The sequence below is a fragment of the Solanum pennellii genome, chromosome 8, assembly GCF_001406875.1.
Source record: "Solanum pennellii chromosome 8, SPENNV200".
Lineage (NCBI taxonomy): Eukaryota > Viridiplantae > Streptophyta > Magnoliopsida > Solanales > Solanaceae > Solanum > Solanum pennellii.
In genome coordinates this window covers 61,304,099-61,331,391 of record NC_028644.1, presented here as the reverse complement: position 1 = coordinate 61,331,391, position 27,293 = coordinate 61,304,099, and the positions used below count along the sequence as shown (strand labels likewise).

The following is a 27,293-nucleotide window of genomic DNA, read 5'->3' as shown; positions in this document are numbered from 1 at the left end:
AAACTACCCATTAATCTGCACTCTTACTACCATAGATATTCAGCCAATTTTTAATTCAAGCAACATCTTTTGTATTGCGTTAATGCAGCTGTATGCAAAAGGCAAAGTATGATATTGGAGAAGAGGCTGTCAACCGTTTCTCTTTGCCTCCAGAAGACAAAGCTACACTAGAGCTAGCTGAATGGGTAGATAGCGCCTTTGGAAGAGCATCTGTATGTTCCTTATCTGCTGATTGTGTGTCTGTAAATTGATATTCTGTGCAGAACTTTTATGTCTTTTACAAATATTTTCTAATGTATCTCCAAAATGTTTGTGTTAATTAAGCAAGTTGAACACCCAAGGGTGTTGGCATAGTCATCAATGAAGTGAGTTGAGAATAATGAGGTCTCATGTTGAATTATTCCTGTCCGAGGAATAAATAGTTGGTGACTCTTCCAATCTGTCCAAGCCTTGTCCAATAGAGTTATCCCAGTATCTGTCAGTGCTGGTGAGAGATAGTAGGTATCTCGTTGAATTAGTCGAAGTGCACGTAAGTTGACTCGGACACAAGGGACAAGGGTTATAATTTTTTTTTAAGCAAGTTGATGCTGGCTTCCTTTTAAGACCACCTTACTAAAACTTATGCTAAACTGACCAATTTGTGATTATGAGATCCGAAGGTCTCCGTATCTGTCAAGCAGGTTATTCTCCAACAATGTTATAGCAGTTTACAGTAAAAGGACCCATTCAGAATTTGATTCTTGCAATATTGTGCTTTCTTTAAGCTGTTTTCCTTTGCACCAAAAATTAAAAGTTTTCGATTGCGTAGGTTTAAGGGGGCTCCGGTGTCTTTTTTTCTTTGGAATATGCCTCAAAGATAGTGCCCACCTAGTGTATTACATACAGAGAGAAATACGAGCCTTTGAAGAGAGAATAAATTTATTAAGATTAGAAGAATACTTATGTTTTATAAATTTTTTGAGCATGTATGAGTTCCCTAATAACTTAATCTTTTAGATGAGCTAATCACAATGTAGTTTATTATCGCTGCCACCTTTCACAAGAGATAACTGCTATGTACTTGGCCTATGAAAAGAATTAGGCCGGCATGTGAGGAGGCATTGGAAATGTAGTTTAATGGAAGTGTACCCTCTCTAATGGCTTTAACTGTTAAATGAGGTGATTACAGAGTTCAATTATATTATCACTGTCATCATCATTATTAGTTGACAGCCATTACAACCACAAAAAAATCGCTTCAATTCTAAACTAGTTGGTCGGCTATATGAATGCTCAATATCTGCTCCGCTCCTTTAGGGCCCATTTCTTTCAAGACGTCAGGTATTTTACTGACAAATGCTGAAGAGAATTGATCTATGCTAGTTTCGGTTCAGTTGTTTCAAGACTACATATTCTTTTGTGACCAACAACAGGTTACATGTATTATAAGTTTCCCATGTTGGATTCCATGGATCTGACATTTCTTTATTTTTTTAACAGTTTTTCCGTGCCGGATCTGATGTGAATCCAGGAAGTGATGCTCTCACTCAATTTAAATAATCTGCATGAATTATTTACCACCAGTCTTCTTTTGCTTAAAAAAATAACGAACAGGGACTTATCAGTTCTGTGAGCTTAAGATTCTTGATATGATATGCTCTTCATGTGGTGGGCATCTTATAAGATGCTGAAGTTCAGAGTTAAAAGGATTGACTATGCTTTTCAACTTGGATAATGGGTGATGGGTGTTGAAATGTGTAGTCATCTTATTTATTTTTTGTTAGAGAGTGCACAATTTTGTTTATTTAACTATGTCTTCAACATGCCGCCTCACCTGCGACCTATTTTTATTTAATGGTCCATGCATGTGGAAATTCTTTTATACATTGGGTAGCAGTGAGACTCGAACTCACGACTTTTGCTTTGCCCGGATACCAAAGTTGAGTTGTGTGATCATGACATCTAAAAATTTAAGTTGGTATAGAAAAAACTTTTTTATTTATCATGACTAGTGCTTCATATGGTTCCAATATGGATAAATATCAATTCAACAAGGATTCTTTACAATATCAAGAGTACTTATTTTATCTTTCTTTTAGAATCTTAAGGTCCTGGAATATTTTTTTTACGTTACTGTGTGTTCCGTATAGAATTCTTTCTATGATTTCTGTTCTTCAATTGCGGAAATATTTGTTTTGATACAACCTCCACCCAGATAATCCTATTTAATTTTCTCATGGTGTTTGTGTGTTTGTGGAATAAGGATGGTTGTCAACTAAGTGGATTTATTTTATGCGTAACTGAGACAACTTTCAACTTGTAGACATTTTAAAATTATATTTGTCATTTTTTTAAAGGTTGAAGATGCTGTTTTCCGTGCTGCTGATGGAACTTCTCCAGTCCAAGAATTGGATTTCTCTTCTTTACGTGCTCAGCTAGGTCCTCTACCAGCTGTAAGACATCCTGTCCCTCTTCTCGGTCTCTTTCCCCCTATTTTCATGTTTTTATGCATGTAAAACATGCCTATTCGTTTTTCATGGATGAAGTTGTACGCTGATATGTTTGCCTTTTCTTTTAAGATTCTCCTGTGCATTGATATAGCTGCAACTTCTGCGAAATCTTCAAGCATATCCTGTAAGCTTTTAAGTCAGGTATGTACCACAACTGTGCTTAGTATTGCATAGTACAGTTCATTTCAGTTCTACGATTGCTTCTATTCTAGTTCGGTCATCATTTCTATGTCTTTGCTGTTTCTTATTTCTTGGTTGGGGTTGACCTCCTTGCTAATCCATGATGATTATAAAGTTTATCTTTCCAAGTGGACATAACCCGATTCACCAATGACTCATGTTGTCTGGTCATCCTTTATCTTTTTATTTTTTGAAATAGGTAACTTTGTATTCACACAAACGACTCATCAAGAAACTGATGAGGAGGGATTTACAAACCCCCAGGGGTGCCATCATTCTCAAAATCCAAAACAAACTTTCAAAAATTTACAATTGGCCTATAAACTCCACGAAGCTGTCTACTTCCCCCACTAAATCTTGCTTACACCAAACATACAAAAGACTAAGACATCTCATCTTGATCATCTGTGAGCTACTAACCTTTCCCTTCATAACATCTCTTATTCCTTTTGTTAGAATAGTAATAGGTATATAAAATCCTACTTATAATAGAAATAGTAATAGTAATAGTAATAGTAATAGGAATAATATATAGTGTCCTACTTAGAAGATGATTGTATTGCAGTTTCCTAGTTGGAAAAGGTGTCTATTGTAGTGTCTATAAATAGGGTCTCTCGTAATAATGTAGACAACAACAATTTAATAATATTCTTTTCCTATATTTCTCACATGGTATCAAAGCCATGGTTCAATGATGGAGCCAGGTTAGCGATGGGTGTTCATCTTGGCGGTTGTAGTTCTAGCCGCAACTTTTTGGCAGTAATGAAATTATTTGTTGGAGATAAACTTTTTTAAAAAGCGAGTAAATGGTGAAATATTCGTGTCAAGCGCATGTGTTTCACCACAGGACAAATGATTGGTTATGATGTTTTAGCACAAAATTAATTTAACTTTAAAATGGTATTGGGGGATTGGGGGTGATAGCCTAATAGGACCCCATGAAGTATCACTATGTAGTTGAGAATACAGTAATAGGTTGTGGGGTCATTTGACTATTTTCTCTTATTTATTCTCATATATTCAAATGCAACTCTGTGCTTAGTTTTTAATCTTATTTTGTTATAGGTCTTTGTTATTTTTCTCCTCTAATCACTTTATTATTGAATCGAGGGTCTAGCAGATATAACCTCTCTATCCAAGGTAGGTTTAAGGGTTCTGCGTACAACCTACCCTCCCCAGGCCTCACTTAATGGGATTACACTGGGTATGTTGTTGGACTAGAAATATTAGATCTTAGTTAGGCGACCCTTTTTAGTAAGGTAAATTTTATTGATGTGTGGCATTACATGGAATGTACTCAAATCAGAAAGTCGAGTTTTATTGAGTTGAAGTACAATATCATTCTTGTCTTCAAAAATTATAGTGTTCCATTCTTCCATATAGCCGACATATGGCTGCAGGAATGTTGTACCAGATGGGAAGGAGTGGTTCAGTAATTCCATTTCTTTGCCATGCAAGCAAAAACTCCGAAAAAGATCTCGTTATACACCAATCAACACCCAAAATGTTGAATACCAAATTCCACTGTTAACTAGAGATTTTGCAATGGATCTTTGGTTGATGTCTTCTGCTTCTTCCACACAAAAAAGCATCTATTACGAAAATGGGTGCTCTCTCCCTCATAAGTTATCAAGGATGATGCATTGCCACAATACGAACAAAATATTTGACCTTTTCAGGTGCTTTGCCGTTCCAAATGGTCTCCAAGCTCAGATAAACGGAGACCTGGATGTCGACTCAATCTCCAGCTTGTCTTTGATATCTACCTCTGTTGAAATGAATAAACATTTATATTCCCATGTTCTCCAAATTCCTGTTTCTAGTTGAAATTAAGAGCTTATCCTGTTATGGTTACAATTCAACTTGGGTGCATGCAGGCAGAAATTATGTTGTCAGAGATCTACCCTGGTAATTCCCCTAAAATTGGGTCAACCTACTGGGATCAGATTCATGAAGTAGCAGTTATATCTGTAATCAAGCGCGTCCTTAAGCGTCTACAGGAACAACTGGAGCAGGTGAGTGGAGTTGCATTATGTGATGAGCTCTGAATTTCTCGATTTACTTGTACTGTTTATTATAATCTTGGTTCAAGTATGGTTTGTGCTATATGACTAAGTTTCCTTCGGTTAAATGCCATTTCCCCCTTATTTTCAGTCATGTATTTTCTCAGCACATTAAAGTACGTAGTAGCGCTTAGTATTTTTCTACTTGATATCTTACTTCTCTATAGATCTTATTACATGTTTGTCTCTATGATCCCATACCATAATTCTGTGCGAATAAATTCTCTAGTTGATAGAAAAAATGCTTTGGCTACAAGATTCAAGTACTGCAAATTAACAGTAGTTGTTACTTGTTGCTGTTGGATGTTAGAAGTAAGTGTATCTCTTTTTCTTGCCTCTCTTTCCTTTTCTTTTTGGCGTATAAATAACAAGGAAATATTAATGTTTGAGAAAGTTATATTTGATATGCACCTTCAATTTTCCCTGGATAATCCTTCCTGCTTGGGTTTTGACCACCAAAAACAGAGTCTTGTTTAGATAAAGCAAGAAACTTGGCATTTGTTTCTTATAAAAATAAATAAATAAATAAACGATGCCGGAAATTTGATAGAAGAAGTTGGAGAGCTGTCTTGTAATGTAGAGTAGGAAAGGCAAAAGATCAAAAATCATAAATACTTCCAACTCTCAGTCCAATTCTTATCAAAGCTTCTTGAAATTCCTGAACAAAGAATTACAGAAAGTGGTTGAGAACCCTGAGGTCTCAACTTCAAAACTTAGTGGAGACAAAAAAACACTAGGTGATTCTTCCCATTTGTCCTGGCCTTGGTGGACAGAGTGACAACTCTTGGTACCTGTTGATGGTGGGAGGTGGCAGGTGTCCAATGGAATTAGTCGAGGTGCGCGAAAGCTGGCCCGGACACCAAGGTCATAAAAAAATAAAAATTACAGGAAAGCCACTATCTTAGCAACATGCTAGTAAGATATATAGGTTAGAAGGCTGTAGCCCGATGTTAAGATTAGTGAATGAGAATTGCTAGCAGGCGTTTCAAAAATAACCGCCTTGTTTGCTTAGATGGATTCACATTCATAGTTGAGAATTTATCCATACGATGCTAAAACAGCTCTCGCAAATGATAAAGAAATATTCAGTGGTATTACTTTGGTATTATTTCAGAATTCTTATCGGATATAACATAATGATTTGGTGGATGAAACTTCCATTATTTCATATTAGAGACTGGAGATGAGGCTTACAAGCAGTTGAGAATGGACAGAAACCCAAAAGCAATAGATCTAGGACTGTCTCCAGGAGGCATTGCTAAATAAGTGAGGCAATCTTGAAATAGAAAAAACCTGAGAGAAACAAGAGACAATGTGACCCTCTCATCAATACTTAGGTCTGCTAATCTATCATCAACCTGTTATTTTCAAGACTGGCATTTTATCTATACAATGTACATGTGAAAGAGAGATATTACTTGGAAAATTAACTTTTACTGGTCAGCTAATGCCACTTGCACCACCAAAAGATTTTCCTTTTTCATTCTAAAAACAAAACATTTGGTGGTGTGCCTGAGTTGCATTAGCCATTAGCTCGTGGTCATACAGTTGTGGCCATTCTTTTTTAGACTGACATAAATCCTCCCAGATTATGCTGTCTCTCCTTTGATTGTGGAAGATTTGACTTTCCTCGTTATCTCACTGAATTACCTTCAGTGTACACAGAGGGATTAGACAGGGGGATCATAGCAATGGACAAAATATGTTAAATATCGCTAGATGGGAAGATGGATGCAGGAATTTGAAGTTTCCAAAGACAGTTGGAGCAGTTTAGAGATCACCCATCTTCGATATGCTGATGAAACTTGTCAATACTGAGGTTGATATTGGTTTATTTTGAAGCCATTTCTGGTCTACATATAAACTGGTACAAGAGTTACCTTTTTCCAATTAAGTTGGTCTCCAATATGGAGCACCTATCACAGATTCTGGGAGAAGTGGTGGGCACATTGCCATCTATATATCTTGGAGCAAAGTCATGATCCATAGATATCTGGAACCCAGTTTTGGAGAATTGTCTAGATGGAGATCACAATATTCTCACTGGGAGATAGACTAACTTTGATAAACTCTGCCCAAGATCCTCTACCAACTCACATGTTGTTCCTACTTCATATACCTCAGTCAGTGGTTCAAAGGTTGGATAAAATCAGGGGACATTTTCTGTGGCAAGGCAACAAGGAGAAGAAAGGCTACCAGCTGGTCAAATGGAAGAATATTAACAGAAGCAAAAGGCAAGGTGGATTTGGCATCAAGAACCTTAAGTGCCAGAGCAAAGCTATGGATCTACCCACAGAAGGCTCAAGCTTTGTGGTGTAATGTCAACAAATATGGGGAGCTGGAAAATTGGGCTACTAAGGAAGTCACTACCCCTTATGGACATGGTGTTAGTCTTTGGAGATTCGTCAGCTCTTCTGGCCATTCCTTAAAAGTCAATCTACTATCAAGGTTCACAATGGCAACAAGACTCTTTTTTTTTAGACAAATGGATGGGTCCTGATAGTTTACAATGCTTATTTCCTGACATTTTTCTTCTACAATTGCTGAAATGTGGACATAACAAGGCTTGTATTTGGTCTTCAGAAAACATTTAAATGATTGGGGACAGACTTGTACAAGTTGTTGGAGAACTTTCAAGGACTACAGAGAGGAGAAGATTGCTTCTGGTGGAATGGGCATAGCAAGGGAATATATAAGGTGAAAGAGGGATACACGCTAAGAAACCAAACTAGAGCTCAAATAATTAAGTGGGCTTGAGAGCACATAAGGAAAGCCAAAGTGCCACACAAAGTGGCATGTTCCACTTGACTTTTTGTTAAAGAGGCTGTTTTGACTCCCGACAATATGACAAAGTAAGGAATTCCACTGTGCAACATATGTCCTTTATGTTGAAAGGATCCTGAGACAGTTAGACATCTACCTACACTGTAATGTGATAGTAAGCAGAAGTACGGAACTGATGAAATAGAACAAAACAAGTAGCTTTACTGGCAGTTTGTGCAAGTATTTTAAACACAATTAAACCAATAAAATTTTTCCGTATGGAGAGGACAAGACTCCATACGGAATAATAATAACTGCACAAATCCATACTAACCCTAATTACATATATATAGAGAACATAAAAGGCTTAGACCGACACTATAAACTACAAACTAGGAATAATAATAACTGCACAAATCAAGGGAACGGTTGCTAGACAATTGTTGTAGCAGTTGTTTGTCCAGAATTCAACTCTTTATTCTTTTGTCGATTTTTTCTTCTAAAGTACGTCTTGAGAGGTTGGTTGGTACCAGTGCACCCCCCGAAAAGATGCCTTGACCTCAATGCAAAACAAAGGAAATTGAACATCAAGCAAGTCATATTCTGGAGTTGGCACTCCTGAATCTTTCACCCAACGATGCGATAAAACTTTTTCAGGTTCCACCATCAATTCTAATTCACCTGATAGTGGTAAGGGTGGAGGGGAAGCAATATCAGAACAACCACGAGAACAACCACGAAATGGACGAAGCAGCGAGAGATGTAAAACAGGATGGACCTGGTATGTTTCAGGAAGCTCCAATTCATAAGAAACAGGACCAACTCGACGAACAATTTTGTATGGTCCAAAATATCGAGGTGAAAGCTTCTTATTAAGACCTTTGGTTAAACTCTTTTACCGATAAGGCCGCAAACGAAGGAAAACAACATCACCCACATTAAAAGAGAAGTCACGCCGCTTGAAATCAGCTTGAGACTTCACTCTGGATAGAGACTTCATGAGGTTGGAACGTAGTGCTTCTAACATTTTAACAAAGGGATGCAAAAGTGGTGGTTCTCTTTCATACACAATATGGAAATGAGTCATGTTGGCTGAAGAATGGTATCCACTGATGAAAGAATATTCAGCCCAAGATAGATATTGAAGCCATGATTTGGGCTTGTCGTGAACAAAATAACGGAAGTAAGTTTCAAGGCATCGATTGACCACCTCTGGTTGACAGTCAGATTGGGGATGATAGGAAGTACCGATACGGATGAGCGCAACTAAGGCGAAAAAGTTCATCAAACAGTACTTGTGAAGACAACATCACGATGTGAAAGAATGAAGCAAGGTAAACCATGCAACCTACAATTTCCTTATAGAAAACCCCAGTCACTGTGTTAAAGGGATGAGATAAAGCAAGAAAATGACTATTTGCTAAACCTGTCAACCACTACAAGAATAGTATCAAGCCATTATAAGGAGGAAGCCCAACAATTAAATCAAGGGAGATATCCTCCCAAACTTTGTTAGAAACCGACAAAGGTTGTAATAAACCAGTTGGAGCTAATGTTTTATATTTATGTTGGTGGCATATGAAACAATTCTGGACAAACAACTTAACATCATGCTTCAAACAAGGCCAAATTTTTTTTTTTGCAGTTACCCTTTTGAGAGTTTTCAAGTAACCTTCGTGCCCTCCTGTTGGAGAATCGAGAATCATGTGACTCAGCTAAAATCTTGGCTTTGAGTTCAGGATAATCAGGAATAACCAACCGAGATTCGTAGTAAGAATGGTTAGTAGACAACGAGAAACCAGGATGAATCGACGGATCAGAAGAAAGTTGATCTCGAATCTACTTAGTATACGGATCCAGTGTTATCAAAGGCACGCTTAAGCCCTGAAGCGAGGCTTAACTGTGTTGAGCACTTCGCCTCGCTTTATGTGCACTTCAGTGTCTCCATAAAGGTTCTATAACAAGCTTTTCCTTGCCAATGAGCCTTTTATGAAGAAGTGAAACAAAATAATTGATATTTCACTTAACCATAAGTTTTTTCAATTTCTTTGGTCATATATTTGTCATTCATGTTTATAAGTATTAGTCTTGGACTAAACATATATATTTGTAATCTTTTCTACCTTTGCGCCTTTTTTCATTAAAGCCCACACTTTATTTGCGCTTTGCGCTTAAAGCACCCATGGACCTTAGAGCTTTTTTGTGCTTTTCGCTTTTGATAAAACTGTATAGATCAACTTCATTTGCTTCTAATCACTGAGATCTAATGGAATAGGCATCACCAAAGAAAAAAAGTCAGCTTGTTGAGGGCGATGAGATAAGGCATCGACTCCTTTGTTTTCACTTCCTGACTTATACACAATAGTGAAATCAAAAGGCAATTATTTAAATAACAAGCGTTGTTGTTCAACAGTAGTCACCCGTTGATGAAAGAGATACTTTAGGCTACAATGGTCAGTAGTGACAATGAAATGCCGACCCAAAAGATAATGCTTCCATTTTTGCAATTCAAGGACCAAAGCCAACAATCACGATCATAAGTAGATTTAATGCGACTAGAAAAGGAAAACCCTTTACTGAAATAGGCTACTGGATGACATTGTTGCAGTAAAATAGCCCCAACTCCATCAGATGGAGCATCACACTCAACTGTAGAACTGTTGAGTGAAATCTGGAAGACGAAGTACTGGTATTGATGTCAAGATCCTCTTAAGATTTTCAACTGCTACGCTTTTGCATGCCAGGTAAAAGCATCTTTGTCGGTCAATTCGGTTAAAGGACGAGCAATGATCCCATAGTTCTTAGCAAAACACCTATACCTAAGAAATCGCAAAGTTTCTTGACATTCCTTGGAAAGGGCCATTCCAGCTCCATGGATATCTTTTTAGAATCCACGGCTACTCCATCTTCAGAAAAACACATGACCCAAAAAACCAACTTGGTGTTGACCAAATAAACATTCTTTTTGGATTAAGATTTGAAGAATATGAAACAAAACCTACTCTAAATAAAGTAATATCTTAAGCTACAACAGTTATGTCTATTAACATACATTTATTGTCATTCATGTCCCAAGTTATTGGTGAGCGTTTGAATTATCTAGGTTAGACTTATTCTAAATTTTTTAATGTTGGAGAATGTTTCTTTAAAATGAGTTTAGAATCCAACATTTTAATCTATGTGTACTTTTATAATGCAACAATCATACATAAATATTCCTGAAAAAGTCGTAAAATTGATTTGACGAAGCATCCGGAAGGGCCTTCTGCAGTTTAATGAAGAATGAATTTCTATAAGGGTCAACAATATTATTTTGCTGTTGTTCCAAATGTATTTTTCTCTATCTATAAATTTTTGTCAGAATAACAAAGTAATAATGACAAAAAGTGGTGAACATTTGACCTCAAACAAGTAGATTGTCTCTGAAAAAAATATTATTTATGTTGTTGCGGTGTACATTTTTTAACGGTCTTATCTTATTTATAACAAATATTGATTATAAAGAACTTTCACATAAATTTTTTTACACAAGGAATAATGATAACCATAAAATTATTAGATTCTATATTTTTCACGTATAAAAAAAAGAAAAAGTGATGTTTAATCGCTACATAAAAACATGACTCAATTTTAACAAGACAATATATCATCAAACATATAATATGATAAATTATGTAAAATGTTAAAATAATTAGATATCAAGATATTTTTAATCATCAATTATGTATTTACAATTTTTAAGATATGTGATAATGTCAAATCATTTAATTTCTCTAGAAATGTTTTAAAAACCTACAAAAATTAATTCTTTTTTCCTTATAAGAGTCGATTATTGGTAAAGTTATTCAAAAGATTAGAAAGATTTCTTATGCCCGCGTGAAGCGCTGATAAATTACCGAATAATCGTATAATAGAAAATCAATCACAAATGACCTAAATATTTTCGGATTTCCAAATCTCAAACCCTAGGACAACCTCGTGATTTTTCCACCTATTCCAGGGCTTTCCCACTAATGATATACCTAGTACTACAAATTTCATGGTTATGCTTGTGAAATATGGTAAATAAATCAGGAATAACCATTCTCAAGAATAGACCAAGGGGTTACACTATATAATCCTCATAAACTTATATTCTTCTCATTTTTGGATGAATTCAAACCCTTCCCTAGGGCCATAATACATTCGCTAAGATCTAGGAATTTATTCACCTGTAATGATGGGACAAGTCGTTACATTAGTAGAACAGGTAACTGGTTTATTTTGTCCTTTTTGGGTTTTTTAAAAGTAGAATTGAAGAAGATATTGCAAAGAAAGGAGAAAATAGATAAATATAAATACTTGTCACTAGATGTTTCTTTGTCACCTTTTCTATTCCCACCTTTTTATTGGTATGTAGATTACCAAGTTGATTAATGGAACAACTGTCAACAATTTCAGGATAAGCCTTCAGCTCTTCAAGACATTTTAACTGGAGAAATGATCCTTTTATCCTCAAAGGATCTTCAGCGCCAAGGACATAAGGAGCGTGCACTAGCTATGCTGCATCAAATGATTGAAGATGCTCATATGGGGAAGAGACAGTTTCTAAGCGGTTTGTTTTTGCTTCTTGATCCTCTCTTTTTACATCTATTGTTTGTAGTTTAAAGTTTTGCAGGTTGGGGAATTAAAATAAATGGTGATGCTATCTTAGTGTTTCTCTCCCTTCATTTTCTTCATCTCTTCAATGTGCCTTTCTGTGTCAGTCTCTCCCTCTCCCTCTTTATCTTTTATATGTTTGACTTAACTATATGTATACCTTATTCTTGAATGTTTAGCTAGATTCTTGTGGATTTCTGTGTGTGTGTATATTTTCACTCAAGTCAAACGTATGAAATTTTGGTGCTCTGGAAAATTTTAGGTAAGCTCCACAATGTGGCAAGAGCTTTAGCTGATGAAGAAACAGAGATGGAACAGGTTAAGGAGGAGGGCTCACGATCTGACAGAAAAGGATTGTTACTGTACAGCAAAAAGGGGGTTCTTGGGCTTGGGTTGAAAACCTTCAAGCAGCCGCTGACAACTTCAGCAACTGGTGACAATAATGTACCTTCTGGTAGCTATGATGTCAAGGAAACTGGAAAAAGATTATTTGGGCCATTCAGCTCCAGAATGGCCACGTTTCTCTCTCAATTTGTCCTCTACCTTGCTGCTATTGGTGACATTGTTGATGGGGCTGATACCACTCATGACTTTAACTACTTCTCACTTGTGTATGAATGGCCTAAAGACGTAAGCTCTCTTTTGCGAATTTTCTTACTATTTTGCAGGGTGGTACTATGCGAACTGGCGAAATGTACTTGAAGTCTAATAAGGAACAAGTTTTGTTATAAAAACCTTGGCTTTGAATTTTGTTAGGTTTTCACATGCTTTAGAGGTAATGTTTGTGGCATTTAACTTAGCAAGACCCCTCCCCTTGCAATAAAGATAGAAATAGAGAGAGGGGACAAAGTTGAAAACAAAGGAAACAACATGCTTGCTTTTAAATATTTCATCTGAACTTTCTGACTCTCCCAAAATGTTTGGAAAAAGGTGAAGTTGTTCTTATTTTTATTTGGTCTAAACTTGCTCAATTTTGAGTTCATCACTTTGCTTGCAGCTTTTAACTCGTCTAGTGTTTGAGCAAGGAAGTACTGATGCAGCTGAAAAGGCAGCAGAGATTATGAATGCTGATTTTGTCCATGAAGTGGTTTCTGCTTGTGTTCCTCCAGTTTATCCTCCAAGATATGGTCATGGTTGGGCTTGCATGCCGGTAATTCCTACATACACAGAGATCTACTCTGAAAATAGAGTAATATCCCCTTCATGTAGAGAGGCCAAGCCTGGGTCTTTCACTCCTTCCGCTGGGGATGCTGAATTACCTCTCTATCCTCTCCAACTGGATATAGTGAAACATCTTATCAAGTTATCCCCAGTTAGAGCTGTATTAGCATGCGTCTTTGGAAGTTCTATACTTTATCGTGGCAGGGAGACTACTGTATCTAGATCTCTGAAAAGTTGCTTTCTACAAACTCCTGATGCTGATAGGTTATTCTTTGAGTTTGCTCTTGACCAATCTGAGAGGTTAGTTCACACTAAATGGAGTTTGTAATTGTTCACCTATATATGTGATACATGTGGTTCTCTTATTTTTTGTGTCCGGTTCTTTTCATGATTTTTCTGAGCAGGTTCCCTACCTTGAATCGCTGGATACAGATGCAGACCAATCTTCATCGAATCTCAGAATTTGCGATAATGGCTGATCACACGAGGAATGATGGTAAAGATGATGTACCTGAATGTAAAACTGCTATGAAGCGATTTCGTGATCATGACAGTGATGCTGAATCTGAAGTTGATGAACTTGCTGGTAGCAGTAATATATCAACGAATCCCCAGGAGATTAAGAATGAAACGAGAGGATCTTCTGATCTTAGGCATGATTCCTTAAAATCCGAAAATTCTGATCGTACAATAGTTTTTCTTTCTTTTGATTGTGAGAATGAAGGCCCATATGAGAAAGCTGTGGAACGGTACGCCATCTCCTTTCTTTGAGTTTTGACCATTTCTATTCACATAAAGTTGGTCTTGCTTGTGTCAGCCACAATATTTTCACTGATCTAACCTGTTTCTCTTGTGATATTGCTTGCACTTGACAAGAATCATGAAGACGTTATTATACTTATCTTGTTGGTGCAGCTGAATTTTGGTCTCAGCCCCAATGAGCCACTATAAGAGTGGTTGAACTATAGGGTTTGGGTGCAGGTCTGAGAAACAATGATCATTTGCACCAGATACTGTAAAAAGTGATATAGGAAATTAGAATATGAATTCCTAATATTTTCTGGGCTAAGGAGCAGAAAGATGCTCTTCTGTTAGTCGAGGAAAAAATAGATTCAGGTATAAGCCTCCTGGAGGCTTTTTATTTTTCTTTATTGGATAAAACAAATAATTTCATTAAAATGGGAAAATTTTCAGAGGGATTTTTTCCGGCTCACTTCAAGCGGGGAGAGGAAATTTCTCTTGGTTAATTGCGAGAAATGTCACAATACAAAGTGCGGGTTGGACTTGTTTAAAGATTTAAAGGTGTTTAACAAGTCACTAATCTGCAAGTTAGATCTTGATTCGGCTTGCGACCACGTAAACAATAAGTTCCTTGATTTCAGTATGCTGCAGATGGGTTTTGGGGTGGGGTGGAGGGGATGGAGGAAGTGGGTCATTTTTTGCATCTCTTCAGTGAGATACTCGGTCTTGGTGAATGTAAATACGTGCAGCTTATTTGGTAGCTCGAGGGGTTGCGACAAGGGAATCCGTTATCACCACTGCTTTTCATCTTGGTGATGGATGCTATGAGCAGGATGATGGAGCTATTATGACCAGAATTATTAAGGGATTTGAGGCTGCGGTTGATGAGTTGGTACCGTTTCAGTTTCTTTCTTTTGTTTGCAAATGATACTTGTTTTTTTGTGATGCAGAGGGGATCTAGTTGGATTACCCGTGACAAGTCTTAGCTTGGTTTAGGTGGTCTCAGGCCTTAAAATTAACCTTAAAAAATGTGAGATCGTACCTATTGGAGTAGATAACATTGACACGCTCGCTCAAGTCTAACATTGCAAGGTAGGGGTTGTCCCTACTACCTACCTTGGATTACCGTTAGGATCTTCAATTAAGGATCTCAATGTTTGAAATCCAGTCCTTCAGAGGGTTAAAGAGGATCCTAGCAGAATAGATATTTATCCGGAGGAGGGAAGACAATATTCCTACTTATTGCATGTCCATGTTTCTTGCTCAGACAGTTATGGTTGGAAAGCTGGAAAGGCAAAAATTTCTCATGTGACTCCGCGGATAGGGAAAGAAGTCTCACTTGGTTAGGCGGGAGATTGTGACATCTCTGAAATAAGTGAGTTTCAAAGATTGATGCGCTTACTTCATAGGTAAGTTAGTCCGGTGGATAATCCCCGATGTTTGCTGGTGGGGCTTTGGGGAAACAATGGAGTGTTCTTAGTGAAGTCTTTTTATGAGAAACTTTTGGTGGAGGAGATTGATTTCCCATGTAATACAATAGTGGTTCCAAGTGTGCTGAGGAAGATGTGCTTTTTCACGTGGCTAGCAACTAGAGGGGTTATTTTGACAGTTGAAAATTTTCGAGAGGTTGTGTGTCAGTTGGTGTAACATGTGCAAGGACAAGGGCAAGGACGTGGACCATGTTTTTATACATCGCAGGATTACCATGAGACTATGATGGGATTTAAGTGGTATCGCACTCCTTGCGCAATACCATTGTGAGAAATATAGGAAAAGTATATTGTTGAATTGTTGGTGTGTCTACGTCATTATATTGAGACCCTATTAATAGACACTAGAATACAATCCTTTACCAAGTAGGATACTATTTAATATTCCTATTTCTATTCTAAATAGGATTATATAAACCTATTCCTATTCTAATTGGATTGTATAAACATATTGCTATTCTAATAGGATTGTATAAACCTATTCATGTTGTAACACTCCCCATTAAGATAGTGCATACAATTCATGAATCTAGCTTGTTATAAATGTAATTAATACGAGGACCGATGAGGGGCTTGGTGAGATATCTGCAAGTTGATCAGTTGACTTCACAAAATTGACATTCACTCTCAATGTGCTTGTCTTCTCATTATATATTGGATTTGACGCATAATGTCAGTCTATCTCAATGTGCTTAATCTTCTTATTTAATACTTTATTTGATGCATAACGTCGACAAAATATGGAGTGATAAAATTACTAGTTGAACTTCCCAAACCGAACTTGCAAAGACTATTTCAGACCATGAAGTGACTTACATAATCGACATACAAGACTACTAAACTCCCCTTGAGCAACAAAGTGCTCAAAATCTAGTATTAAGTGTATGGATCGTGTTGGAATCATTACATTAATATATATTAAACAAGAAAGTCACAGAAAAATTGGCTGAAACATGCTTATACGCCGGAGGATTGACGACACGACCCTATTGAAAAAGAGAAATAATATGGGTAGGGTCGGCATGATGGTACGACCCTACTAAAAACGAGAAGTTATATGGGTAGGGTCAGAATGATGGCACAACCTTACACAAATCAGATTTGACGATTTGATGAGTCACTAGACAGGCGAATGGAACTACGCAAATCAAATTTGAGGAGTCACCGAAAAGTCAACTGATGCTATGCAACTCATGAGAAAGTAGTTCGGAAAAATTTACGGTACTACGCAAACTAAATATGAAAAGTAGTCATAGAGATGCATGGTGCTACGCAAATCAGATATGTAAAAAAAACAAGTAGTCACTGGAAGGATGACACAGTGCTACACAAATTAAATATGAAAAAATAGTCACCAGAAAGATGACAAGGCACTACACAAATTAGATATAAGAAAGTAGTCACCGGAATGATGGCACAGTGCTAAACAAATTAGATATAAGAAAATAATCACATGAAAGGTACAGGGTGAGCCAACTTTTGCTTACATAATCATTGGCCAGACGGGCAACATATATGGGTAATAGCCACCCACCGGTAGCGGAAGCTTTTTGATTTCCTACAAAGATTGTAGAGGCTCTGATACCACGTGAGAATTATAGAAAAAAATATTATTGAATTGTTGTTATATTTACATTATTATATTGAGACCCTATTTATAGACACTAGAATACAATCATTTACCAAATAGGATACTATTTACTATTCCTATGTCTATTTCTATTTCATATTTCTATTCTAAATAGGATTGTATAAACGTATTCCAATTCTAATAGGATTGTATAAACGTATTCCAATTCTAATAGGATTGTATAAACCTATTCATGTTCTAACAACCATGAACTGTGAAGATCTGATGTTCAGTTGGAAGAGAGGTAGAAAGAGGAGAAGCCGAAGGGCTTGGAACATGGTTTCTGCGTTAATGTGGGTAGTTTGGAGAGAGAAGAAATAAGAGAGGTTTTGAAGGATTAAAATCCAAATTCTCTCCGTTGAGGACTAGTCTCTGCTCCTTATTTTCTTTTGGTTAAACAGAACATTCCTTTTTGTATAGATGATTGAGCGGTGTTTGTAGAGAATCATATTTTGTTGAATCTTTACCTTTTGGTATACCCCATGTGTATGGCCAGCGTGGCCATGTTTATAAGTGAGAATACCTTTACTTGATCCAAGATTATAAATTTGGGATATCTCAGTGCTGAACCAAACGACCTTTTCTTGGTGTAAATCTCTTATCTTTATTTCCTGTTGGTAGACCCATGAGGTTCCTATTAGTATAGAGATTAGATGTCATTCATAGAAAATTATATCTTTTTCTAAGGTTTTCTACCTCTTGGTATGCTCCAAGTTTACGTATGTGTTTGCCCATTGTTATTGAAATCTTATTACTTGATAAAAATTGTGGGAGTCATCCCCTGTACAAGAAGTATGGAACCTGTACATTGATGAGTAGCTAAGTCATCCAACAATGTTTGAACACTCTCCTATTTCTCTCTTTCTATATAACTCACATAATAGTTAGAAAGGCAAATATCTTATGTGCTTGAACTTGTCTTCCTTCTCTTACAAGCCCATGTGTGCAGTGCCTCCTTCACAGTGCTCGGCATCAACCATTGTATTCAAAACAATTCATTACGACCACCCTCACAAACGTGCTGCTAACTGAGCTAAAAGAAAGTGATAAGATTAATAATTGGGAATTAATATGCATTAATTTGGGGAAGCAAATCATGGATACAGCACTAACTATTCATGAATTTTTTCTCTCCATTGCGAGAAAAGTGGAAGAAGGTATTCTGTGTAAAATGGATTTGGGTAAAATATATGACAATGGAAATTCTTTTTTCTTCTCAAGATGCTGAAACTAATGGGTTTTGGTTGTTAGTGGATCGAATATGTTGTCTACTACCAGAGTATCAAACTCATTAGTTGGGCATCCAACATGTTTATTTTCCCACAGAAAGGGAATTGAGACAAGAAAGTAGGTCAAGTAGACAGAGAACCCAGTGAAGTAATACACATATTCTATGCGAACACTCATGTTGTTTGATTATGAAACAGTTCCCGTGTATGTGAAGATCAATAAATACTAACTTTTAAAGTTGCTTAAGAGGTCTTCCCATGTAAATTCCATGAATGAGTATTACGTCTCGGTGATCTTAAACTATGAGCTGGTATATTTTGTATGAATGCTGGGAAGTTGGTGAATGAGTTGGCAGTTTTTTAGGATTCAAAAGTATGGAAGGGTATTTTTGAAAGTCTGAAAGGAAATTAGCTCATTGGAACTGTATTTTCGTCTTCCTATAAACTGTATTTTTGTTGCATTAGCTCACCTACAAGAAGGCATACTATCTGGGAACTGCATCCTGTATAAGGTGTTCTGGTTCTCAAAACCTCTTTGTTTTGAATTGAGTTGATCTCTTTTGCAAGTTTCTTATTATCTTGTTTTGTTTTGGTAACAAAATTTTTTAATTACCCATTGAAGAAAACTGTACATGCTGAGAACTTGAAACTGCCACAAGTTCCAAGCAACTCAAGAAACTAGCTAGCAACTACTTCCCAACAACATCAAGTATAGAAATCGGTTCATCATATTCTGCTGTCTTTTGTTTCACATTCCTTTCTAAGGGCTTTTTTTTCACACTGCAGTTGCAATTCACGGTTACTGTTCTCTTTGTTGTCGAAAAAAATATCTAGTTCAAGTTTTTATGCTTCTTAACAGTGGTCACTTGGAATAGCATAGGCTCACCTTTTGTCACATTATTTATGTCAACAGGTTGATTGATGAAGGAAAAATGATGGATGCTCTCGCAATTTCTGATCGTTTCTTGCAAAATGGAGCCTCAGATCAGTTGCTTCAGTTGCTAATTGAACGTGGAGAAGAAAATATATCTGGACAGTCTCAAGGTCATTCAGGCAACAATAATTGGAGCCACAGTTGGCAGTACTGTCTCCGTTTGAAAGATAAACAATTGGCAGCTAGACTTGCGCTCAAGTATGTCCATAAGTGTCTCTTTTTCTCTGTTGAGTTTTTTATTATGTGTATAATGGGAGTCATCTGGATGTGGTTACATGCATCACCTCCTCTTCCTTGCGAATCTACCTGCTGCCCCTGGGTACACACCACACTATCACTTGCTGAACTTTGAAATGTACCAACAAAGAAAGTTATAGAGGCGAAGCAGAGGTGAGAAATGAGAGATTGAGAGTATAGTGGGGAAAGGGAAAATTAATTCCCTCTTTTGACTCTATATATCTAACTTACAACCTTCCAACCTACAAAGTTTGGTGGATATTCTTACACAAAGGACATGCTCTATTCCATGAATACTGGATGAAGAGCAACTTCCTTGGCATATTGGATGGAATGAGTTTTTACTAAGAAATGTTCGAGTAAAAAACAAAGAAGAAAAAAGAAATTATTTATATTCGGTAAGAGTAGAATGCTCACAGGCACAATCCCCTAGAAACTTCTCATTCCTAGTTCTTAGGAGGGAGAAAAAAATCTTCTCCAGCAGTAACCTGCTGGAATCTTTCAATTTCACCCTTCCTTCTTCTCTTCTCTCTCCGAGTCGTTTCATTTCAGGATAGCTTTTCTTTCTTATTCTTTCATTCCAACAGTGATCATTGGGGGAGAGGGGGGGGGGGAATTTACTTCAAGTGTTGATGTTCTTATAAAAATATGGGGCAGCAAAAAGAATTGATTGAAATATCTCTCAATAGATTGAAATGACTTTAATAGCTTTCCATAGATTTCAATGATTATATTAAGAATTGAGGGCTTCAAATAGCCAACATAAAATACATTATCTGCATAATTTGAATTTTAAACAACCTAAAATATCTCAACAACATAAACAAACTAACTAAAATTCAAAATTCAAACTCGTCTCAAACTAAATAACTTATTTTGCTAAAAGTTACTGCAGTAACTTAAAGCAAATTTCAACATCAATGCTGAATTCGGTTCTTTTGACATCAAGAGATGACAACAAACACAACAGGCTGGTACAAATGGGTCAAGAGAAGTCGCGGACTGATGAGAAGGAAAGAGATGAGCATCAAGGTTATGGAATGGATATGCTTCAACTTGTAGGAAGCCTCTAAAGATCAAAAAAACTTGATCAGAAAATAGAAAATGTCGGAAAGAGATGCAGCATTTCAGCACCAGAACGAGAAATGAACACGGAAGAGACATGAGCATTGTTTTCTTAAATAAGGGGGAAGATAAGTATTAATATCCAGAGATAGCATTGAATGCTGGTTGGTGTGACATTGCTCGCAAAATTGAAGAGTTCACTGAATGCCCAAAGATACAGGACATGGCAGGCACATCCAGGTTAACTGACATCAACTACCCTTATGCAAAGGCAGTTAGAGACAATAAATGGCACTCAAAGAAAATTGGAGAAGCAGAATTAGGAGGGATAAAGGGGGTAATAGAACTATCTGTAAAATCTGGAGACCAAGAGACAGGGCTGCTAAACAGATGTCTGGTAGGGGGCTTGGAAGATGAGAAAAGGGAGAGACACACATCGAGTGAGACAAGGCGATAGTCCTTAACTTCTTGGAAAAGCACCCGTGCAGTCCATATCTATGAGATGGATAATAGCAGCTTTCTGTTTGAATTCTCTGACAGATTCATGGCGGACCAGGTCTTACAACATCAGTGGTACTGGCAGAAGAACAAATCCAATATCAAGTGGTGGAGTCTTACAGTTGTGCTCGCACAAAGTTCTCTAGGAAATTGGAGAAGTTTGTGGGGATGGCTGGAGATGAAGGAAGAAACAAAACTCGGGAAAGTCAAACTTATGTGCACAACACGTGGTGGATTTTAATGAGAAAAGAGCCAAAGGTCAATACGCTTTGGGCTCAACAGGTAAAAAAACCCTTCGGGAAGGACCCAGGAACCCACTTCATTTACATAATTTAAATAGATTAAGGTCCATCTCCTCAAGAAAAGAGGACTTCTACGAAACAACTAATTTCTTCAGTTGATATGCAGATAATCAGAACATAAGATGAAGTAATGGAGACTAGAGTAGAAAGTGGTTGGTACCCTTCACAATTAACAAAGGGATTGGAATCTCACAACAATCAATGGGGAGAGGTTAACAGGACTAATGTAGGGACTATACTAATATAGTAGTCCAAAATTTTGCAGAACCGATAGAAAACTGGGAGGTGGAGGATACCGAGCCTCTTTGCACTTCAGCACTGCTAACCATACAAGGAAAAGAGAAGGATACTTCACTCTGGGTTCAACAAAACAAGGTGAAATTACGGAAAAGCTTGGGGGGCAGACTTCCAGGGACACGAGGAGGAAGCTCTAAAACTACTGCTTCAGGTGGATAGTAACAGAGAGAATGGAAACTTATGTAATATGCAGGAAGACCAAAATCAAAGTTGCCTAGGAACTCAAAAGTTTGGTGTCCTTTGATGTTAAGTTCAAAGGTTGGGGGAACAGGGCAAAGGGGAGAAACAACCACTGCAATTCTTGATGCAATTCAAATTAATTTCTTGGAACGTGATGCAATTGAATTGTAGAGATAAAAGGAGACTTGTTAAAAGTTTGGTTTTTGATTTGAATTCAGACATTTATTGCTTCTAAGAAACAAAGCTGGAGGAGGATTTGACCAAGTTAGTTGAACAAATTTAGGTATTAGATGGATCAAGTATGAGTACTTGGAGGCTAGTAGAACAACAAGGGATATATTTATGATGTGGGATAACAGTACATGGAAGGGACAAATACTTGAGATTGGATCATATACTCTAACTTGCAAGTTTGAAGCACAACTCCAAAGTTTCTCTTGCCTCGTTACTGGGGTGTATGCACCAAATTGCTACATTGAGAGAAGGTGAATAGGAAGAGATTGGTGCTGTCAGAGATATGTGCCAAGGATGAAGGAATTTTCAGACTTCAAATTGAGAATGGAACATTCACGAGTAAGGAATCAAAAGGGCAACAAAATTTTTCGAAAATTTACAAAAGGGCAACTAAATTATTTATCAAACCAAAAGGGCAATAAATTTTAAACCGTTCAAATGTTGAAATTCGATCCCAAGACCTTTGCCTGCTCTGATACCATATTTAAATGTGTGACCATCTCATATAAAAACTTAAACTGTTATAGAGCAAACTTTTATTAGTCAAAGATATTCTCAACATGGAGAATCATGCTGGCCAGCGTATGATGGGCAATTTGGAAAGGAGGAATGCTAGGTGTTTTGAGAATGTAGAGAATAGTATAGAACAGATCAAGTTAAATCGTATTTTCATACCGTGTATTTGGTATAATTTTCAGATTTGGCCTAATGATCATGTATCTATTATTGATGTGTTAGACTCATTATAGGCATAGGGTAACATGATTGGGATTTTCTTGTAAATGTTGCTCCAGTACAGCCCATGTATTGATTTGTCTCTATCAATATACACTAAGTTATCAGTTTCCAAAAAAACAGAAAGAACGAAAGAAAAAAAGAACAAGGACATACTTTTATTTGTTTTCAACTTGTAATTATGGCTTCAAGCACATCCTGTGTGCTTAAGATTTATAATATTGTTACCTTTCTCAGTATTGAAAAAGGCAAACCTTCTTCTCATTTGTCTAAGCCTTGGTGGCCATAGTTACCTAATGTTTGTGCTGGTAGAAGATAGCTGATATCTGGTGAAATGGTGGTCGGCGTGCAACTCACCCCGACACCACCCTCATAAAAAAGAAATAAATAGAAAAACAACACTGAAATCAAGGACTACAAGAACTTATCAGAAAGTTACCCTACTCTGGAATCTAGAGCATAGCCACCTTCTTTCTCCAAGTCCCTAAGTTGTCCAACTTAACAAATATTTCTCTATTTCCTTTGCTTCTCTAAAGTGAGATACCCTTGCTTTGATAAATAACTGTAGCATAGTCAATTGTTTTTATGTGTCTAGGGTGGAGATCAAATTCACCTTGTATTTGTGTGGGTTCTTCTCAGACCTAATAGTATTTAAAAAATCAATAGGGGGCCTTAGTGCCAACCTCCTTATAACCTATGTCAAGAGCAGATGTTTCTGCTGCTTTGCATTTTGTTTTGTTCCATTGATCAATTAATTTATTTCAACTTAGACTATTGCACAGATTGGGTGTTGCTCTGGAAGTTTGATATTTAGAAAGCTCAGCTCTTTCTTTTTGGGTCTACAGATATTTGCATAGATGGGAACTAGATGCTGCTTTGGATGTTCTCACTATGTGCAGTTGCCACTTGCTTGAAAATGATCCTATTAAAGATGAGGTATGTGAGTTCCATGGTTTTTTAAGCTCACAATTATTGCTATTACTAGGCATTGGTTTTTGTGTGCTTTTTATATAAATGGACTTGGTATGCTAACTTTATATCTTTTCTCTTAATGCATTGATGGTACAACTAGGTTGTTCAGATGAGACAAGCTCTCCTAAGGTACAGCCATATATTAAGTGCAGATAACCGCTTCCGCAGCTGGTTAGAGGTTATTAGCTCCTTCCTTCTTTTTTATGGTTGGGTTTAGGGTAATTCTAAGATTACAATCACGTTTGTGTTTCTAGAGCTCTCCTTTTTAATTTCCCAGTGTTTGATTCCACCTTTGCATTTCATGTGGGACTTTGAATTTTAGGTGGAGTCTCAGTGTAAAGAAGATCCCGAAGGTCTTGCCCTTAGATTAGCTGAGAAGGGAGCTGTTTCTGCTGCTTTAAAAGTTGCTGAAAGTGAAGGGCTATCTATTGAACTGCGCAGAGAGCTGCAGGGGCGTCAACTTGTGAAGCTTCTCACTGCAGATCCTTTAAATGGTGGAGGCCCCGCAGAAGCTTCACGTTTTCTTTCTTCTTTACGTGACACTGCAGATGCTTTACCTGTTGCAATGAGTGCAATGCAGCTTTTGCCCAACCTTCGATCAAAGCAGCTTCTCGTAATGACATTTCTTCCTAAAACATTCTTTATTCGAGTTGCTCTGGAATTGATTGCTATCAGAATTTTAAAATTCTCCTTCCAATTTACCAATTTCTTTAGTGTATTTTTTTTTAATTCTCTGAAGGTTCACTTTTTCCTCAAAAGAAGAGATAATAATTTATCAGAGTTGGAAGTTTCCAGGCTCAACTCTTGGGCATTAGGATTACGTGTTCTGGCTGCTTTGCCATTACCGTTGCAGCAAAAATGCTCTCCGCTACATGAGCACCCTCATTTAATTCTAGAGGTTTTGTTGATGAGAAAACAACTTCAATCTGCTTCTCTGGTAATAAGTTGTAAGCTTTGAGAATGTTAATATTTTCTTGTCATTTTCTTTGATTTAGTCTTGTTTTTTTCCTTGCAGATACTTAAGGAATTCCCCTCCTTGAGAGACAACAATATGATTCTGAGATATGCTGCTAAAGCTATTGTTGTCAGCATTAGTTCTCCTTCCAGGGACCCGAGGATTTCAATTTCAACTCCAAAAGCAAGACAGAAGACAAAATTGGGAACACCCACAAGGTCATCATTCACTAGTAGCCTTAGTAATTTTCAAAAAGAAGCCCGCAGAGCATTTTCTTGGGTTCAATCTGGAGATAAAGGTACAGCCAAGGATAGGAAGAGAAAGAGCTCTGGAGTAATGCAATCAGAGAGGGTGGCTTGGGAGCCAACTACTTCCATTCAGGAAGACCGTGTTACATTATTTTCTGCAGATGGGCAAGAACGGCTGCCTGCTGTTGCAATTGCTGAGATGTGGATGCTCACAGGTGACCCAAAGAAGGATGAAGCTGTCCGTTCTTCTCACCGGTATGAAAGTACCCCGGATATAACTCTTTTCAAGGTATGCCTTTTTTTTTCTGATCAATATGTTTTTGCTTGACCAAACCTGGTGGTAGCTTTGAGGTGGTTTGTTTGTCTTTGTTAACTGAAGATGAATATGTTTTTGCTGGACCATAACGGATGATGTGAAGTTGGGATTGAGGATAGATTGACATACAGGACTTGGATACTTTTATGACATCACTCCTCTTTATTTTAGAAAACGTGGCACTAATTTTCCATGTCATGAAAGCAGAATTCACTCCTTGAATTGAACTTGTTCCTGTTTATTCTAAGTTGTGTTCTGCACTCTAAACACACCGATTCAACTGCTTCGTTTTGTTTTAATGTTCTTAATTATTTATACATTGGAATTCAGGCCCTGCTTTCAATGTGTTCGGATGAGAGTGCATCTGCCAAAGGTGCTTTGGACTTGTGTATAGGCCAGATGAAAAGTGTATTAAGCTCCCAAAAGATACCTGAGAATGCAACTATGGAAACTATTGGCCGAGCATATCATGCCACAGAAACTTTTGTTCAGGTATCTACTTTGCTCTCAGTGTAGACTAAATCAAACTACTGATGAAATTGTGCAGTAATATGTTGAGCTTTGATCTTGTAGGGCCTGTTTTTTGCTAAATCCCTTCTTAGAAAGATTTCTGGAAGCACTGACTTGTCTAGTAATTTGGAAAGAAGTCGGGAAGCAGATGATGCATCTTCTGATGCTGGCAGCTCTAGTGTGGGTAGTCAATCGACAGATGAGCTGTCTGAAGTACTGGGACAAGCTGAGATGTGGCTAGTACGTGCTGAATTGCTGCAAAGTCTTTTGGGTTTCGGAGTAGCTGCCTCACTTGATGATATCGCTGATAAAGAGTCATCTGAGCATCTTCGGAATAGATTAATTCTAGATGAGAAATACAGCATGGCTGTTTACACTTGCAAGAAGTGTAAGGTAGTATAAAAAAGACGTTCTATGTGCATGATTGTCCTCTTTGCAACATAAAGTAGTTCTAATTGGCAAACTTACTCTCAGATTGATGTTTTCCCTGTGTGGAATGCATGGGGGCATGCTCTGATTAGGATGGAGCGCTATACACAAGCTCGTGTTAAATTTAAGTATGTAAAAATAATATTATTTCCAATTCTTTGTCAACCTCCAATAAAAACCTACTTTTGATTTCTTATCTGGTACTTTTTTAACCTTTTAACAATGTTTAGGCAAGCACTTCAATTATACAAGGGTGATGCTGCAACTGTTATAATGGAGATTATTGGCACCATTGAAGGAGGTCCACCAGTGGATGTTTCATCTGTTCGGTCCATGTAAGATAATAACAAGTTTTGTACTGTATATGTTGATGATTTAGTGCAAGGAACACATGAGACATCATATCTGCAAATGCTGGTTCTGATCTTTCCTATATGCATGCAGTTAGATCTCTTCTTTTTCTTAGGTTTTTTTTAAACCAATCAGCAACAGTTAGGAGGCTACTGCTATATTTACAAGATGGCACTGTTAAATAGCATTCTAGAGTTATTTTGCAAGGGTTTCTAAAGGGATTTTGTATTTTATAATGAACTGAGCTACTCCATACATTGCATTAAAGTTTGGGGTTGGAGTCTCTGATTCTTTCACGTTGTATTTGATCTCTAAATATGGTAGGTCAATTTCACAATCTTTTCCCTCTATGCTGCACTCTCAAAACAATCAGTTGAGCTGCTTTGTGCCTTTCTCTAAGTTCAGCCCATCGAGCGATTAAATCTGTTCTAGAACCACCGAGTTTGTCGGGTCTTTCATTCTGCTCAAAGCTCATTCCCTGGATTTTCAAGCATACTCTCTGTGCTCTAGTCACACATTTCAGCCCATTATGAGCCACTGTAGTCTTCTCACTCGAAAAAAATAAAGAAAGAAATCTTCAGACTTCAGTCCACATATATGCCATTGAATCAGGTTTCACATGCGGGGGGGGGGGGGGGTTAGAACT

The 27,293-nt window shown here is 37.3% G+C and overlaps 1 protein-coding gene across 2 annotated transcripts in view; it reads left to right on the top strand.

Annotated features, from left to right (window-relative positions):
- LOC107028374 (protein DDB_G0276689) overlaps positions 1-27,293 on the top strand; it is a 64,140-nt gene that overhangs the window by 21,376 nt on the left and 15,471 nt on the right. For both annotated transcript variants that reach the window (XM_015229410.2, XM_015229411.2), the window contains 18 exons: positions 89-212; positions 2,337-2,432; positions 2,559-2,630; positions 4,547-4,684; positions 11,936-12,089; positions 12,396-12,763; positions 13,131-13,594; positions 13,699-14,043; positions 19,298-19,516; positions 23,712-23,802; positions 23,939-24,016; positions 24,161-24,451; positions 24,578-24,775; positions 24,854-25,330; positions 25,688-25,849; positions 25,931-26,260; positions 26,342-26,424; positions 26,527-26,631. In XM_015229410.2, coding sequence (XP_015084896.1) covers positions 89-212; positions 2,337-2,432; positions 2,559-2,630; positions 4,547-4,684; positions 11,936-12,089; positions 12,396-12,763; positions 13,131-13,594; positions 13,699-14,043; positions 19,298-19,516; positions 23,712-23,802; positions 23,939-24,016; positions 24,161-24,451; positions 24,578-24,775; positions 24,854-25,330; positions 25,688-25,849; positions 25,931-26,260; positions 26,342-26,424; positions 26,527-26,631 — 3,795 coding nt within the window. The remainder of the gene's footprint in view (positions 1-88; positions 213-2,336; positions 2,433-2,558; positions 2,631-4,546; positions 4,685-11,935; positions 12,090-12,395; positions 12,764-13,130; positions 13,595-13,698; positions 14,044-19,297; positions 19,517-23,711; positions 23,803-23,938; positions 24,017-24,160; positions 24,452-24,577; positions 24,776-24,853; positions 25,331-25,687; positions 25,850-25,930; positions 26,261-26,341; positions 26,425-26,526; positions 26,632-27,293) is intronic.